General features: G+C 38.0%; 1 protein-coding gene across 1 annotated transcript in view; it reads right to left on the reverse strand.

The window, feature by feature from the left end:
• Window positions 1-16,760, reverse strand: part of LOC116510018 (trifunctional purine biosynthetic protein adenosine-3-like) — a 44,776-nt gene that overhangs the window by 3,225 nt on the left and 24,791 nt on the right. Inside the window, 15 exon segments of the mRNA XM_032219351.1 lie at window positions 421-562; window positions 4,206-4,306; window positions 4,309-4,335; window positions 5,300-5,323; window positions 5,326-5,401; window positions 5,403-5,428; window positions 5,702-5,719; window positions 5,722-5,764; window positions 5,766-5,857; window positions 5,860-5,904; window positions 11,476-11,628; window positions 13,126-13,377; window positions 14,197-14,395; window positions 15,151-15,260; window positions 15,924-16,018. Coding sequence (XP_032075242.1) covers window positions 421-562; window positions 4,206-4,306; window positions 4,309-4,335; window positions 5,300-5,323; window positions 5,326-5,401; window positions 5,403-5,428; window positions 5,702-5,719; window positions 5,722-5,764; window positions 5,766-5,857; window positions 5,860-5,904; window positions 11,476-11,628; window positions 13,126-13,377; window positions 14,197-14,395; window positions 15,151-15,260; window positions 15,924-16,018 — 1,403 coding nt within the window.

Below are 16,760 nucleotides of genomic sequence, written 5' to 3' on the forward strand. Positions count from 1 at the left end.
CAATCCCCATTAGCCCCAAAAGCCGCTTCTGGACATCTATTGCAGTCGTGAGGAGCGGAGAACAGCGCGAAGGTTCTTGGCGCTCCAGGAAGCCCCAAAAGCAGCTGGGAGATCTTTTTCCACATATAAAGCGCACCGGGTTATAAGCCGCACTGCCGGTTTTGGGTCAAATTTTAGGATTTTCAGTGCGGCTTATAGTCGTGAAAATACGGTACCTTATTTAGTAATAATATGGAGAATAATGATATTGTCCCTTACATCAGTGCAGTTTTTAACTTACAAGATGCATCTGTGGGACACAAAAGGATTCACTTCAAATCTGTTTGTCTCTGAAGAGTTTTGCAATAATTAAATTAAGAAGTTACTGCTTTGAGGAAAGTGACTATATCAAACTGATACATAAAACACAGAAGTGCTCACCTTCCCACTTGTTAACAAAAGGGCCAGATAAGATGCGCATAAATCCAGCAAGACAAATCAGTTCTACTGAAAACTCTCTCAGGACTTGATCAACAGCATTGTCAAATTCTATACGATTGCTGTAATCCTTGTGGCTAATTACCTAAAATACAAAAACAGTAGAAAAACAAATGTAAGGCAGTCTAGTTTATCCTAAGTGCCAGCTTCTTCCAGATAACTTGGACCTCAATTTCCACCATCCTCAGTCATGATCATTGACAGATTGTGGAGCAAGATTAGAGAAGTCTGACTTTCTCATTCTTCCATTAAGTACACAAAAACACTGATACTTAAATGCTTTATCTTATTAATTGGAATTCATTTAAGGAGGCATATGATATATCAAGAACAATATATCATTGTCTACATGGTAAATTTTGGCCCTGGACCAGTGGTGTGTTCCTCTTACCGTTGCTACTGGTATGCTGATTGCAGTCTGTTCGTGCACCGCCCCTGCGACAACCAGCTGCTTGTTGGGGCTCGTGCAGGGATTGCATGTGGTGTGCGTGTGCGCAGTGTGCCTTTTGGCATAAATACAGCTAGAGCGCAGGCGGGCGCCTGGGCCAAACGAGTCACCGTACTGGTATGCTCATTGCTGCTCCAAGCCACTACCGGTATGGCGGTACTGGGCCGTACCCACAGCAACCCACCACTGCACTGGACACTTAAGATGATGAAAAAGGAACTATTAAACAGACTCAGAGTAGGATACTCTGTGATCATATGGCAAAATGTTTCACACATTCTTCTTAGTTGTGATAACCAAGTATTAATTCTATGTTGTAAACTAGAGTTTATGGCTGGCAAAGATTATGGCTGGCAATTCATGGCAGATGAAAAAGAACCTACTATCTAGTAACTGCCCTTGTCCAAATCAGTTCTATATTGGGGAAAATCTGTATTGGGGAAGATCTGGTACAAGAACCTCGTCTAGCCCAATTTTAGGCCTCTTTCCACAAATTAGATAGGGGATATAAAGTGAATGGATCTTTTTAATTAAATATGAATTTAAATACAGATAATGCATACATGCTGTCCCACATACACATACAGCATAGTTAAATATACACAAACTCTCTCACACATTTATCTACTTGCACATGCCCAATGAAAACACTTAAATACAACTAACGCACAGTGATATACAAACAAAAAAGCAAAATGAGAAGATAGGGAGCAAACAGGAAATGAAGAAGTAGGACATGGAACAAAAATAGAAAGTTGGAGAAAAGGCTTAGAACCATGGCTTATAACTGGGAACAAGGGAACAAGGGGATCAGCCATATTGGACTTAATTCTCACTAACAAAGAGGAAATGATAGAAGGTGTTGAAGCCACAGGAACCCTGGGGGCAAGTGACCATGCAATATTGGAATTCAACATTATGCAAACACAAGTAGTAGAACAAAGTGAAACTAGAGTCTTGGACTTTAAGAGACGCTAATTTCAATAAACTTAGAGAGAACTTGGGAAAAATTCCCTGGATGAGAATCCTCAAGGGGAAAACAACTCAAGAAGCTTGGGAAATTTTGAAAAATGATATTACAAAAGCCCAGTCTAGCACAATACCAATGAAGAAGAAAAATAACAGCTCCCAAAAGAAACCAGAATGGCTGCATAAAGAACTCTCTGACAAATTGAAACACAAAAAAGATAAGTATAAAATGTGAAAAGGGGAGGGACATAACTAAGGCAGAATATCAGCACATAGCTTGAGCATGTAAAGATGAAGTGAGGAAAGCTAAGGCTCACAATGAAGAAAGGCTTGCCATAAAAGTAAAAAATAACAAAAAAAGCTTCTTCCAACATGTTGAAAACAATAAAATTGCTGGGAGAAAGTGGCAAGAAGGTGACAAGCAACAGGGAGAAAGCAGAACTATTTAACTCATGTTTTGCATCTGTCTTTACACAAAGGGATAAAATAGTCCAACCTATCAAAAACAGCACCACAAAAATCAGACTAGGAACACAAGTTGAAATAGGGAAGAAAATGATAAGTGAGCACCTGTCTATCTTAGATGAGTTCAAATCACCAGGACCGGATGGATTACAGCCCAGGGTTCTAAAGGAACTGGCATACGAGATCTCAGAACCACTGAACTATATCTTTCAGAGATCCCGGAGCACCAGGGAACTACCAGAGGACTGGAAAAGAGCTGATGTGGTTCCCATCTTCAAAAAAGGGAAAAAAAAACAGATCCAGGAAACTACAGACCTATCAGCCTGACCTCAATACCAGGAAAGATTCTGGAAAAGATAATCAAGCAACGAATTAGCGAACACCTAGAAGCAAATAAAGTAATAGCCAAAAGCCAACATGGGTTTGTCAAAAACAGATCATGCCAGACTAATCTTATTGCATTCTTTGATAATGTGACAAAATTAGTGGACCAGAGGAATGCCGTTGATATAGTTTACTTGGATTTCAGTAAGGCATTTGATAAGGTAGACCATAACCTACTACTAAATAAAGTAGAAGAATGTGGGTTAGACAGCACCACCACCAGATGGATTCGTAACTGGCTGACCAACCGCACTCAACGTGTAGTCTTCAATGGAACTGCATCTTCATGGAGGGAAGTATGCAGTGGAGTATACCAAGGCTCTGTTTTGGGCCCAGTACTCTTCAACATCTTCATCAATGATTTGGATGAGGGAATAAATGGGGAACTCATCAAATTTGCAGATGACACCAAGCTGGCAGGAATAGCCAACACTCCAGAAGATAGCCTAAAGATACAGAAGGATCTTGACAAACTTGAACATTGGGCACTATCTAATAAAATGAAATTCAATAGTGAAAAGAGTAAGGTTCTACATTTCGGCAACAAAAACGAAATGCACAGGTACAATATAGGTGGTACCTTGCTCAACAGTAGTAACTGTGAGAGGGATCTTGGAGTCCTAGTGGCACAACCATTTAATATGAGCCAGCAGTGTGCAGCAGCTGCCAAAAAAGCCAACCACAGTTCTAGGCTGCATAAACAGAGGGATAGAATCAAGATCACGTGAAGTGTTCATACCACTTTATAATGCCTTGGTAAGGCCACACTTAGAATACTGCATTCAGTTTTGGTCACCATGATGTAGAAAAGATGTGGAGATTCTAGAAAGAGTGCAAAGAAGAGTAACAAGATGATTAGGGGACTGGAGACTAAAACATATGAAGAACGGTTGCAGGAACTGGGGATGTCTAGTTTAATAGAAAGAAGGACTAGGGGAGACATGATAGCAGTGTTCCAATATCTCAGTGGTTGCCACAAAGAAGAGGGATTCAAACTATTTCCAAGGCACCTGAGGGTAGAACAAGAAGCAATGGGTGGAAAACTAATCAAGGAGAGAAGCAACTTAGGACTGAGGAGAAATTTCCTGACAGAACAATTAATCAGTGGAACAGCTTGCCTCCAGAAGTTGTGAATGCCCCAACCACTGGAAGTCTTTAAGAAGATATTGGACAGCCATTTGTCTGAAATGGTTATAGGGTTTCCTGCCTAGGCAGGGGGTTGGACTAGAAGACCTCCAAGGTCCCTTCCAACTCTGCTATTGTATTATTGTATTGTATAACTGTGTTTCCATCAGTGTTTCCATTCTGATCAGTGTTTCCATTCTCTGTGCAAAAAACAGCTGACACATTATCAACCTAATTTTACTTCATTTTCTATAAGGACCGGCCCCACTATTGTTTACCATTATTATTCAGACAGCAACCACTAAATATGATAAATTGCTAATGAAAAAGTACTTACTTTTGTGGGAATTCCATCTCTTTCTGCTTTTTTAAGTCCTCCTGCATCAGCCTTATTAGAAATAACAACTACTATTTCTGCAGAGCTGTTTGGCTTCTTTCACTGGCAATCAGAGCTTCCATATTAGTACCTGACAAATAGACAAATAAAACAAACTTAAGCCAAAACCTTAATTTACCTAAGAATAAACTACATTAAATTTCTCTCATTAGACTATCTTTCTGCATAGTTTCCACTATTGACAATATAATTAACAATGTAATTAAGTATTCTAGCCAAGTGGCAATCTGAGTCCTCACAAAAGTAAAGCTGCTTCCTTTTGTTAAAAAAAGAATCCATTCAAATCAACAATAATGTAAAGTATGAACATTAGCCACAACTAAAAAATGCATTCTCATTTTCAATATATTTTACTTTAATAAAATAAGGCATTTAATAGATATTCTAATTTCATTTATACTCCATTTTTTAAAAAACAATTTAATAAAATATAAATGTTATTTTAATAAAATGAATTTAAAATAAAATATTATCATTTACACTTACTAATAAACTTTCTACTATACTGTTCATATATTTTCCAATGTCAATACAACTCCAAAAAACAGTTACAGGAATTGGAGAAAACACCTTCTAAATGTAGTCTTTTTCTAAACTTTGAACTTATATAATTCATGTATCAAGGGCATAGTCTTTAAAAATTCAATTAACCAATCAACCAATTAATCAAATGGAACTCAACCCCTAAGTTAAAATAGGAACACATCTAAATATATTTACTTTCCAGTTCTTTAATAACCTCCCTCACAAATTGCATATAGAAATTATAGCTTCATAAGTAAATTATCACTATGTATTTTATTAAAGGAGAGACACAGATTATTAAACAGAGGAAAGAAATCACTGACTCAAATACTTGCTCTATTTTCATGATGAATTATGATGATGATCAAATCAACACAGAATTAGAAGATACTTTTCTTGTCAATATTGACCAATCTATTTTAAGCATGCCTGTCAGAAACTATAGTCAATGAAAGAAATATGCTTAAAATTTCTCTGCATTTCTTGCAAAGGGAAACACAGGAACTTACCTGTTCCAGAGATGAGGATGCCATTCTTGTTTTGCGTGGCTCATTTTTATTTGTTTTGCTGTGCGAGGATTGTAATCTATTTGCTTGTAAGGCTTGGAGCAAGGTTTGTGACTTCAACATGAGCAGAACCTTTTTTATTAAAAAATTAACATTAACTGAAAATTCAATTACGGCAAAAGAGTTCAGTAAATAACCAATTTCCTATTAAATTACAAGGAAGATCCAGATATGTGAAAAGGGTAGTTTTATTTTAACATCTGGACAGGGTCCTAAGTCCTACAGTAGGTTCAAATAGTGAGTAAGTAAGTGAGTGACTGAGTGAGAGTGTGGTGTATAATATAAATCAGGACTTTTATATTGATACATGTAATCCTCAGAAAATTGAGGTTGAAACATAATGACCTGCTTGATGATGCACAACTTTCCAATCAACCATGCCTCTTCATGTCTCCGAATGTCACTTAGGGACTTTCCCAGCCAGTTCCTTCTGTACAATGAGGACTGCACCAATGCCACAATTAAATGTTCGTGCCATTTCTTCCTCTGATAGATTTCCTCCCTCTGAAGCCAGGAAAAGATGCTGGGTATCTTCCAATACAAGGCATCTGAAAATAGCCAGAGTGTTTATCTTAATAAACATTTATAATCAAATTAGAAATGTTATGGTCAAAACTTTGTATCACTCAAAGTTCAGGAGTTTGAAGTTTAGAATACAGCTTATAAATTGTAAAAACTATAAACACCTGCTCTGATGGTTACTTATAGCAATTGAGAAATTCATTAGATTATATCAAGTATCATGGGAAGGCTAACTCATACAACAAAATTTTCCCTTTTCTACAAATGTGCTTTTCTAGATGATTGTGCAAAGTGTTAGTACCATTTTATAATGCTTTGGTAAGATCACACTTGGAATATTGCACCCAGTTTTGGTCATCACAATATTAAAAAAAAGATACTCAAACCCTCGAAAAAGTACAGACAAAAGCAACAATGATTAGGAGACTAAAACATATGAAGAACTGTTACAGGAATTGGGTTATGTCTAGTTTAATGAAAAGAAGGACAGGGATGGGAACAGTGTTTCAATATCTAAGGGGCTGCCCACAAGGGGATTAGCCTATTCTCCAAAGCACTTGAAGGCAAGATAAGAAGCAATGGTATGGAAATTAATCAAAGAGGAGAACCAACCTAGAACTAAGGAGAAATTTCTTGACAGTTAGAACAATTACTCAGTGGAACAGCTTGTCTTCAGAAGTTATGGGTGGCTCCATTACGGAGCCTTTTAAGAAGAGACTGGACAATCAATCTGGAATGATATAGGGTCTCCTGCTTGAGAAGAGGGTTGGATTAGAAGACCTCCAAGATCCTTTCCAACTCTATTACTTCTGTTATGATTTTTCACCTTCAAAAGCAGATCTGAACTGGGTATGGGAATGAGGAATGCAAAGAAAAGTAATCTATTCTAATAGTAAATATTCAGCCCCAATTTTTGTTGTTGTTCAGCAAGACAGTTGTTAAGTGAGCTTTACACCATTTTTTAGACCTTTCTTGCTACAGTTGTTAAGTGAAAAGTGCAGTTGTTAAGTGCGTAACATGGTTGTTAAGTGAATCTGACTCCCCCATTTACTATGCTTTTCGAAGGTCACAAAGGTGATCACACCCCGGGACACTGCAATCATCATACATATGAGTCAGTTGCTAACCATACAAATTTGATCATATGACTGCGGGGAGGCCTGCAACGGCCATAAATGTGAAAAACGGTTATAAATCACTTTTTTGGTGCCATTGTAACTTCATATGGTCAATAAAATAAATGGTGGTAAGTTAAGGACTCCTGTATTGTGAATTTATCTAGCACTGTTCTTAATTGCCCTGTTAATAGTTCAGCTCTAGAGTTTTCAAAATTGTTCTTGCTTCAATGTTTTCCTCCTATGATTGTAAAGCATTACTTATCTATGAAATACATATAAGTCTATCAAAATATTATGGAGTGGGTGGTTGGTAAGAATGTAGCAAGATGGGGAGGCGGGGCTGACGTCACAACTATACGATGTGCAATCTTGACGCTCCAAGACCGCTGTCGAGATGTCTGCTGTGGACGGTCCTTTTGACCTAAACCGTCCTGTAGAGACGTGATAGAGAAGGGCACATCCTGCTGATCCCAAGGATATCGCCAAATCCCTGGTTGATCCAGGAGAAGCCCTTTTTTCCAGCGATAGAGAAGCAGCTGTCAAAAGCTGTTGAAGTTGGGATAGCTCGGAATGGAAGAAAATGCAGGAGAGAGAGAGAGCGTCGATGGTGAGATAAATTTTACTATTAGAGAAGAAAATATCCAAAAAGATCAAAAGTAAAGTTAAAATTGAAGACAGAAGAGGTTAAGCGGAGAGATTGAGCCTGAGTCAAACTTAGTGTGTTATTTTTTAAAAATCTTTTTATTGATGGAATCTTTACAAACGCTTCTTATTTTTCAAACTGGACTGTTTTTTCTTCTTCTATTTCTCCTTTTTTTTCAATACTTACTGATTAAGACTTTATTTCTTTTTCCAATGCTCTATTGCATTTTCTTTTTAAGAAATTTTTCTTTTTTTTCCTTAATTTTGGAATATAAAGAGGGAAGCAAAAGTAGAGGAAAAGAAGTAACACTGCCACTTAGAGGCTTGGAAACATTGTTTTTCTTTTCTTTCTTTGAACACTTGATTTACATTTCAAGGTCTCTGAGCTTGTTTATTGAAAATGATAGGGGGACGAGCACAGATTGTTTATACAGGTGCTCCTCCGGGGTACTATCAGTAGCTGGACTGGAGTGAAAAGAAAGCTTGACTTGAAAGAGAAAAGATTGCAGTGAACTTGCTTGGAACTTAATAAAGAATGACCGTTGGCTTACCTGAACGGTTGTTCTCTGGGCGCTGCGGGAGAGTCCAAGCATGGGTTAAACACAGTCTATCTGCCCTAGAACTGAGTAGATTTTTCTTTGACCACGCCTCCTTTTGTCTCATTGAGATCAGTTTAAAAACAAAGGTCTTATCCATTACAGGACATCTGTCCAATAGTCAAATTAGAAATAAAGAAGCTTGAACATCTCGTTAGACCCTGAGTGGGTTTGGACTCTCCTGCAGCACCCAGAAAACGACTGTTCAGGTAAGCCAACGGTCATTCTCCTGTGCGCTACTTGGAGTCTCCTGAACTTGGAGGCAAAGCCACAGTATAAGAAAAGCACCAGGCGCGGATCAGTTGGCTCAGCAGCATCGGCAGATCAGCGTGGTCACTGAAGGATGGCCTGGTGGCCAAAACACTCCAATGCCATCCTCCCGGTCATATTGAGAGTCGCTATGGGGGAGGAAGGTCCTGCTGATGCCCTGGACAGAACCAATTGCTTCCCGGCAGCGAACTGCAACTGAGGAGTAATTGCGTGAGTCTGCAAGGTCTCAGAGTCCGTCTGGCAAAAGGCACAGTTTGGGAATGTTCAAAATGGCCGCTGGCATCTTCCCGCCACAATTATCAGTCCTCAGAGGCTTGCCAGTGATTCACTTTGCAGCCAGGGAAAAGCGCACAAAGAAAATGCCTCCCAAAACGGCCACCACGCTTGCTGGGGGAAAGAAAACACCGCTGCGCTCCAATGGAGCTACAAGGCACTTTTGGAGCCTCGTCAACAAACTGACGGCCGGAAAGCAGCAGGAAGCCTCCTGTTGCACCCACACTTGCCGGCAGCCACTGGACAAGCAATTTAACTCTCTCCGACCGCTGCATGTGACCCCGACAGTCTCCTTAGCAATTTAACGAGGCAAGCCAATTTTTTAACGTTCCTTTCAGAGCAACTAACTAAAGCTACAGAATTACAGAAAGCTACAGAATTAATCGGAAAGAAGCAGGAAGCAGGAAGCAGGAAAACAAAAAAAGAAAAGAAAAACTAATGCTATCTACTGTGACAGGAGAGTCCCAGTCTATCTGCGCAGAACTGAGGAGCTCCCCAAATTTAGTCCTGACGGGTGGATTGAGTTTTTAAACTGGTCTCAATGAGACAAAGGGAGGCGTGGTCAAAGAAAAATCTAGGGCAGATAGACTGTGTTTAACCCATGCTTGGACTCTCCAAGCAGCGCACAGAGAAGCCTTGGATTCTATATAGTGGCAACTGTTTACATACAAGATCTACCAAGAAAGCAATTAGAACACAAATACTACAAATGGCAAGAGATATAAGATTGCACTACTATTGGATGGATACAGGATGAAGTAATGAAATGCTATAATAAAAATTAATTATGCATAAAATGAAGTAATAATAGTTATAATCAAATAAATAATTAACAATGATAATAATGTATATTTCATATTATCAATCAATCATATGGTGTTTGTATGTAGGTCTTTGGTTATTCGGGTTTTTCCCCGCATAAAATTTAACTGCCAGTGGGGGTGTGGGATGATTGGGTGGGAGCTTGGCTGTGTTCTGATAGGGTGGAGGTGTGTTCTGATTGGTTGGGGTTTTTTGCTCGGTTTAGTCTGAGTTGCCGGGAGATTTGAGCTTTGTGTTTGTGGCCGTGCCAGCTCTTCATGGTGGGTGTCAGTCTGCTTCATGTATGGGTTGGAGGGGTTTAAAGTGGCTAATGATGCAGCTGCGGTCTGGCTTCTGGTCCTTGGTCATGCCTCATCATCAGTGTGGGTTTGAGTCTGGTTTCTGCGTGAATGTGTGGTGGTGACATCCTGTGTGGCTCTCGTGAGTGTGGGTGTGGTGTCATTACTCGTGTTAGGGACTCGTTTGTCAGTAAGGGCCGGTTTCCAAATGGCTGGTTGGCGGGAGGCATTGTCTTGTTTGTTCATGCTGTGTGGGCGTTTTTCTATCTCGATGGCTTCTCTGATTATTCTGTTGTTAAAAGTGTTCAGATTGGCGATAGTTCTGGTCTTTTTAAAGTCAATTTCATGTCCTGTGGCTTTAAGGTGTTGGACCAGGGAAGAAGTTGGTTCCTCTTTTCTGACTGCGTTCTTGTGTTCTTCAATGCGTGCACTTATTCTTCTGTTGGTTTGTCCAATGTACGTGATGGGGCAGGTCGTGCATGGGATTTCATATACTCCTTGATTTTCTAACTCAATTTTGTATTTGGGGTTTCTTAGGATGGTGGATATTTTTCGGTTTGTGGAGAATGCTGTCTTGATGTTGTGTTTGTGGTCCAGTTTCTTCCCTGGTCCAACACCTCAAAGCCACACCTCCACCCTATCAGAACACAGTCAAGCTCCCACCCAATCAGCCCACACCCCCACTGGCAGTTAAAAGGAAGAAACAGCTGCGATCTCACATTGCTCCTAGAAGCATGAAGTTGAGTAAACCGGCCTGAAGATGACGAATGAGACTTCGTCGAAACGTCGCCAAGACACTTCCAATTTTACGCGGGAGAAAACCCGAATAACCAAAGACATACATACATACATACATACATACATACATACATACATGATTGATAATATGAAATTTTATATAAATTGTAAGTGAGGACTATGAAGAGGATGCACAAAAGTTTTGTAACCAAAGATAAACAATTTTATACAGAATACAATTTAAAGATGTAATATTACTGGATGGTTTTGGGATGATGTGATGAAATGCCATAATGTAAATTTATTCTAAACTTAGAATATCTCACATAAAAGGAAGTAATAATGGTTGTAGCTAAATAAATGTTTAATGATGATAATAATTGTATACATATATAAAGGATTGATAATATGATATTTTATATAAACTGTAAGTGATGACTGTAGTGAGGAGGTACAGAAGTTTTGTAACCAATCGACACACTGTATGTAACTGAAGGATGGTTTTTATGTTTTATGTTTTTTTGTGTTTGTTTGTTTAAAAATAAAAAAAAAATGTTTTAAAATATAGCAAGATAAAGAATAGGGTGGTTGTGCTATATATGTTCCAATTCTAGAATTTAAAAATACTGCTTTTTGTCTCATTTGCAGGTGCTGCTAATTTTCTTAACTAGGAAAATATACAAACCAAAGAGACAGATTTTTTTGGTAAGGTACAATTATAGTTCAACATTAAATCTGAACCAGGCCTGTAGAAGGTAAAGAATATCCTGTAAAGAATGTAAGAATGTACGTATCTGTAAAATCATATTTAATTTTTTTAAAAAACAAGAAATCTCCAAATGTTGCAAAGGCTTTCTTACCTAGAACTACACCAACTGATGAGGGCAGGACACGAGGAATATTTTCAAGCAGCCCTCCTCCAGTAATGTGGGCATATGCCTTCACATCACCTGAACGAAGTACTGGCAAAAGAATCTTGCTGTAGATTTTAGTAGGTGTGAGTAACTGTTCTCCTGTAAATCCCCAAAATGTAGGAATTATTACAACAGAGACATCCACCAAGGCAGAAGTAGAGAAAACCAAAATTAGAATTACTGAAATGCCTCTTTCACAGAATAATTGAGAGATCCACACAGTTAATAAAAAGAGAACTGCCGTCTGTCCATCTAGTGCACAGATATCTGAGCAAAAAGCCAACATACATGTTTCTTGGTCAACAGGAAGCCTGTACATGTGAGTTTCAGGCTGCAAAGGAATCGAGTCACGTTGCTTTTCCTCCTGCAGCATTTCGTATCTAATATATGAACAGAGCTGCATTCCCACAGAAAGAACAAGTATGTACATGTTGAAGTGCCTCATTAAAACCAAGAAACCTATGTGGCCGGGGTGCCTGCTATAAATTGATAAGGGAGAGTAAATTATAGTCCACATAAAGGTGGAATGAGATAACATAAATCCAGAGAATGATCTAAACTAGATTGGAAAGAGTTCTTTATGGCAGAAAGTCTAATGTAATGATACTTGAATATGGTAGCTTGCTTATTCTGGCTTTGTAGTATAATGTTCCAAACACATGAATAGTTCCTTCAATGGCAAAACTTTTATCCAATTTCCATTGAGCAGGAAGATTATTATGTAGTATTATGCATGAATGGTTGAGGATTAGAGTATGAGATTAAATCTGCTTCATTTGCCATTCTAAATTGACCTTCTGTATGTATCGTTCCTATATCAACCTACACCTATTCGAGTATGAATAGGTATAGGTCTGCTCCCCAGAACAGACAAGAGAACATTAGCTCTGATTAGGGTGTCTGGGGAGTTTCTTAATCATCCAGGTCACGGTTGTCCCACAAGTCCTTTTTCCAAAAGGCAACTGGACTTCCTTGTTTTTTTTCCTTTGAAAACATTTTGCTTCCTGTTCAAGAAGTTTCTGCTGTAAGAACTGCTTTGTATACAGGTGGTAGGTAGTCTCCTATTGCCGGTGTGCATGCATCCACCTCTCTTTCATGCAGCTCAACTTGCATGAGTGGCAGGCTGGCATGCATGTGCATGGAATTCCACTTGCAGTCAATCTGCGTGTGCATGTGCATAAACCTGGCTCACTGCTCACATGGTCCAGTTCCCCTACCTCATCCCCAGCCGGGCTGCTAAGATGCATAGGTTGGGTACCACTGAATTAGGGTATCTCTGGATAGTTTGCACTGAAATTGAAAAGTGTATTATAGGAGCAGTTGTATTGAAGTGAATAAAATAGGTTTATTAGCTTATAAATCAATGCAGCTGGTAAAGCACTTGGTGGTTGGTATATTCACTGGGGACAGAAATCCGAAATTGGCTTAAGTTTAGCCAATTCAACAATGGTGGAAAACAAGGACAGAGATGACTACTGCATTTTTTTGGAAAATATTTACAAAGTAATTTGTATAAACATAGGTATAAACATATTAAATATACAATCAGAAATTAATATTTATATTGTATGAAAATGCTGTATTTACAAAGCTTACCTAGTGTTTGTTCAGGACAGTCACCCACTGAAGGAGAGGAAAAATCTAAAGAGGATTTTTCAACAATCTTTCTCACAAGGCTAAACCCATTGCTGTGAATACCAGAGGAAGCAATTCCAAGAATTACGTCTCCTTCAGTGATCTTGTCAAGTTGGGGGAGCATCTGTCCTCGTTCTACAGCACCCACAGCAAATCCCCCAAGGTCATATTCTCCAGGTGGATACATGCCAGGCATTTCAGCAGTTTCTCCGCCTTGAGTTTGGGAGTGGGGAGGGGATGGAAAAATGTTACTGTGAAGTTTTATGCAATCTTCCTATCTGGATTCTTACATACATTATAATATGACAAAGTTTAGAATGCCATAAACATTTTAATTCCAAGGAATAGTACTACCCTGAGAATCCGACTATGAAATATTGCCTATTTTTTCCTACCAATTCTGTAGAAGAAAATAAATCAACAATGGAAAAAGAAAAATGGCTAAGACTGCTTTTACAATGTGGGATTTCAATACCAATAATTCCCAGCTGGCAAGGAATTAGAATCCCGTAAAGAAAAAAGATTGTCCCAGGGAACTTGTCTTAGTAGAGTTAAAGACCTAGAAGATTCACATGGTGTAAATCTATTAAACTATACAATGTCTGAACTGTCTACAGAAAACTAGCATATTAGAGAGAGAGAAAAAAGGAATTAATTTTACTGATACCAGTCTCTGTCACTTTAAATCTCCTTTGTGACAACCCATTGCAAATCAGATACCTGGGCTTAACACCCCAAGCTAAGCCATGTTGCTATTGTGCTTGTATTAATTTATTTATATTAATATTTATTAGTAATGTATTTGTCTATATAAGTCATCAAGAGTTGTTTTAATTTTAGTAGCAAAGGAATATATAGTTTCTGGCTTAACAATGGTTATTCTAAAATAATTGTGTCTGGATTTGTAATATATTTGTAAATATGATATATCTGTAATATATCATTCTCAACAACATGTAGATTCCCAACAAACCCCGCAGCTTCCTTTCCAAAGATGAAAAAAATCCTGTGATAATAGAAGTAGAGCCATACCAAGGAGAGCACAGCCTGCTAGTTTACAAGCTTCTGCTATTCCAGCTATGATTGTCTGAGCCATCCTGACATCAAGTTTCCCACATGCAAAATAGTCAAGGAAAAAGAGAGGCTCGGCTCCTTGAGCTAGGATGTCATTGACACACATGGCAACCAAGTCTTGACCGATGGTGTTATGCTTATTACACAACTGGGCAATCTGTTGTAAAAATGAAGAAACAGCAGCATGTCACGATCATTTTACAATTCTCATCTTGATGAGACTTGACAAAAAGTGCCTTTGCCACTCCCCCGTCTCCCGAAGTACATTTGTTTGCCACCCCTAATAAAATAATATGCTATAGCCTCCAAAAAGGTTTTGCTGAATAGATCAATTTTGTTGGCCATCCCCTTATGGCTACTTTAGACTATAGAGATTTCAAGGAGAGAACATGGAATCCCCTGCATACCCTACTTTGAATTCCCTATATGGAGTCCATGGGTGCCACTGTACTGGGGAAGCTAAAAGTATCAAGCAGTAGCAATTTCTCACCTAATAAAGGAATGTTTTGTTAGCTCATGTCCACCACAGCAACCATTTTTTTGAAGACTGTTCATAGATATTGACTTTTTAAATATACCACTGGCCAAAAATATAAGAAATCCCTGATCTAAATTTATTACATTTATATGCTGCCTTCCTCCAAAAGTTTCAAGTAGTCTCCTTAATTGTAAATTCATAATAGCAATCATGTGAGATAGGGAGAGTGAAAAAGCAAGGGGCACATATTCATGAAGTGAATTTCCATGCTGGAGATGGGTTTGATCTTAGATCTCCCAGTTCTACCGTTAACATCCATTACGAAGAGGTTCTTATGAAACTTGATTTTAGTCTTAAACCAGCCTCTCTAAAAATAAACAACAAAATACCCCCAAATAAAGAAAAAACTATGAGATGCCTTCATTTTTTATTACCTTGAGCTTTGTTCCAACACCATCAGTACCGGACACCAAAATTGGATCTTTATATCCAGCTTCTTTTATATCAAAAAGGCCAGCAAAGCCTCCAAGTTCAGCATTACAGCCTATCAAGTGTTGGAAAAGGGTTATTACTATGATAAGATTTATCAATTGATTTCCCCATTGTTCAAATCTTGACATAAACTTGCAAAAAATTGGTTCCAGCAAACATGGGATGACATTTGTTTCCATTATGAATTTTCTTGATTTGTGGCTATTAATTTTTGATTTTATTTAGAAATGAGTCAGTTGTAATGAAAGCAACTGCCCTCAAATGGCACCTTCAAGATTAATTGGGATTTCAATTCGCAGAATTTCTAACCTTTCCCAATAAGGTAATATGGCAGGGGAGGCCAAAATAAAAGCTTGTTCTCTCTTCCTCACTGCCCCTGAATTAATCTGGATTCCTTTTGCCAACTCTGTTATCAAATATTAATTATTTAATGGGGCTTACTTAATACCAACAAGTTCCATCAGACTGAGTTAGGGCTTCTGAGTAGACACACAAATAATTTCTTTAATTGCTAATTAATTTACAGAACTCCTGCTGAAATAAGGATCAGAATTATATACATAATCCCAAATGGAACTGGTAGTAATCCAATATTCAATCATTTCTACATTGCATTCCAATGGCAAAATACAAATCTAGTACCTAGAAAATACTAATGAACATAAGTTTGACAATTCATAATTCTACAAAATGTAATAAGAATATGTCATCTTACCCGATCTAGATGTGGCTGCTGCTAAAGGTTTAATTTTCTGAACCAAGGTGTTACCAGATGCAATATCTACACCACTGTCTTTATATGTTAGGCCTCTAAAAAGGCAGAATAGCCCGTTATCAATTTGCCCATATATACAATCTATTTTGCAGCTATATTTTTAATGCCTGTGTAGATTTGTAAGGACTTTTTACTTATCCTGCTTCTTTACCTATAACAAGCATACCGTAACAGAGAAATTTAGCTGTTAAAAACAAGTTGTAAAATCAAGTTTGCGTTCTAGAAATATAGTTTTAAGGGTATTCTAAAGCTAGGTGTTCTAAAAACACTTTTAGAAAGGTATTATAATGATTTTGATTTCAAAACGCATTAGCTATGTTCCAGTACATATAATAAGACTGCCATTTCTGGTGTGTGTGATGTCTTAACTGGTATTATGTCGATCAAAAAAATCAGAGGGAATTACAACATATTCTCTAACGCTCCATCATAGTATATATGGCATTACTAAGAACCCATTGAAGTAAGGTTCTTAATATCCCTTTGCGAAGTGCTTTGCTCAAGTTCGTCATCAATAGAATTTTAAATAGATTTATCTACTGATTTTTGTCAAGACTACTGTATTCAAACCAGAAAAAATAAGAATAGCTCTTACCATATTACAACCAATATCTAAAATATGACATATTTTAAAAAGATTATTGTGTGTTAATTTGTATCTTCCACACACATTTGTGAAAGTACTGTTACAACTTGCTATTGTTCCACAGCTTTACCCTTGACATAATACAGCCCATACCTCAAACAATACTCTATTTAAATAATATCTAAGAGTTA

Source organism: Thamnophis elegans, chromosome 6 (genome assembly GCF_009769535.1).
Source record: "Thamnophis elegans isolate rThaEle1 chromosome 6, rThaEle1.pri, whole genome shotgun sequence".
Lineage (NCBI taxonomy): Eukaryota > Metazoa > Chordata > Lepidosauria > Squamata > Colubridae > Thamnophis > Thamnophis elegans.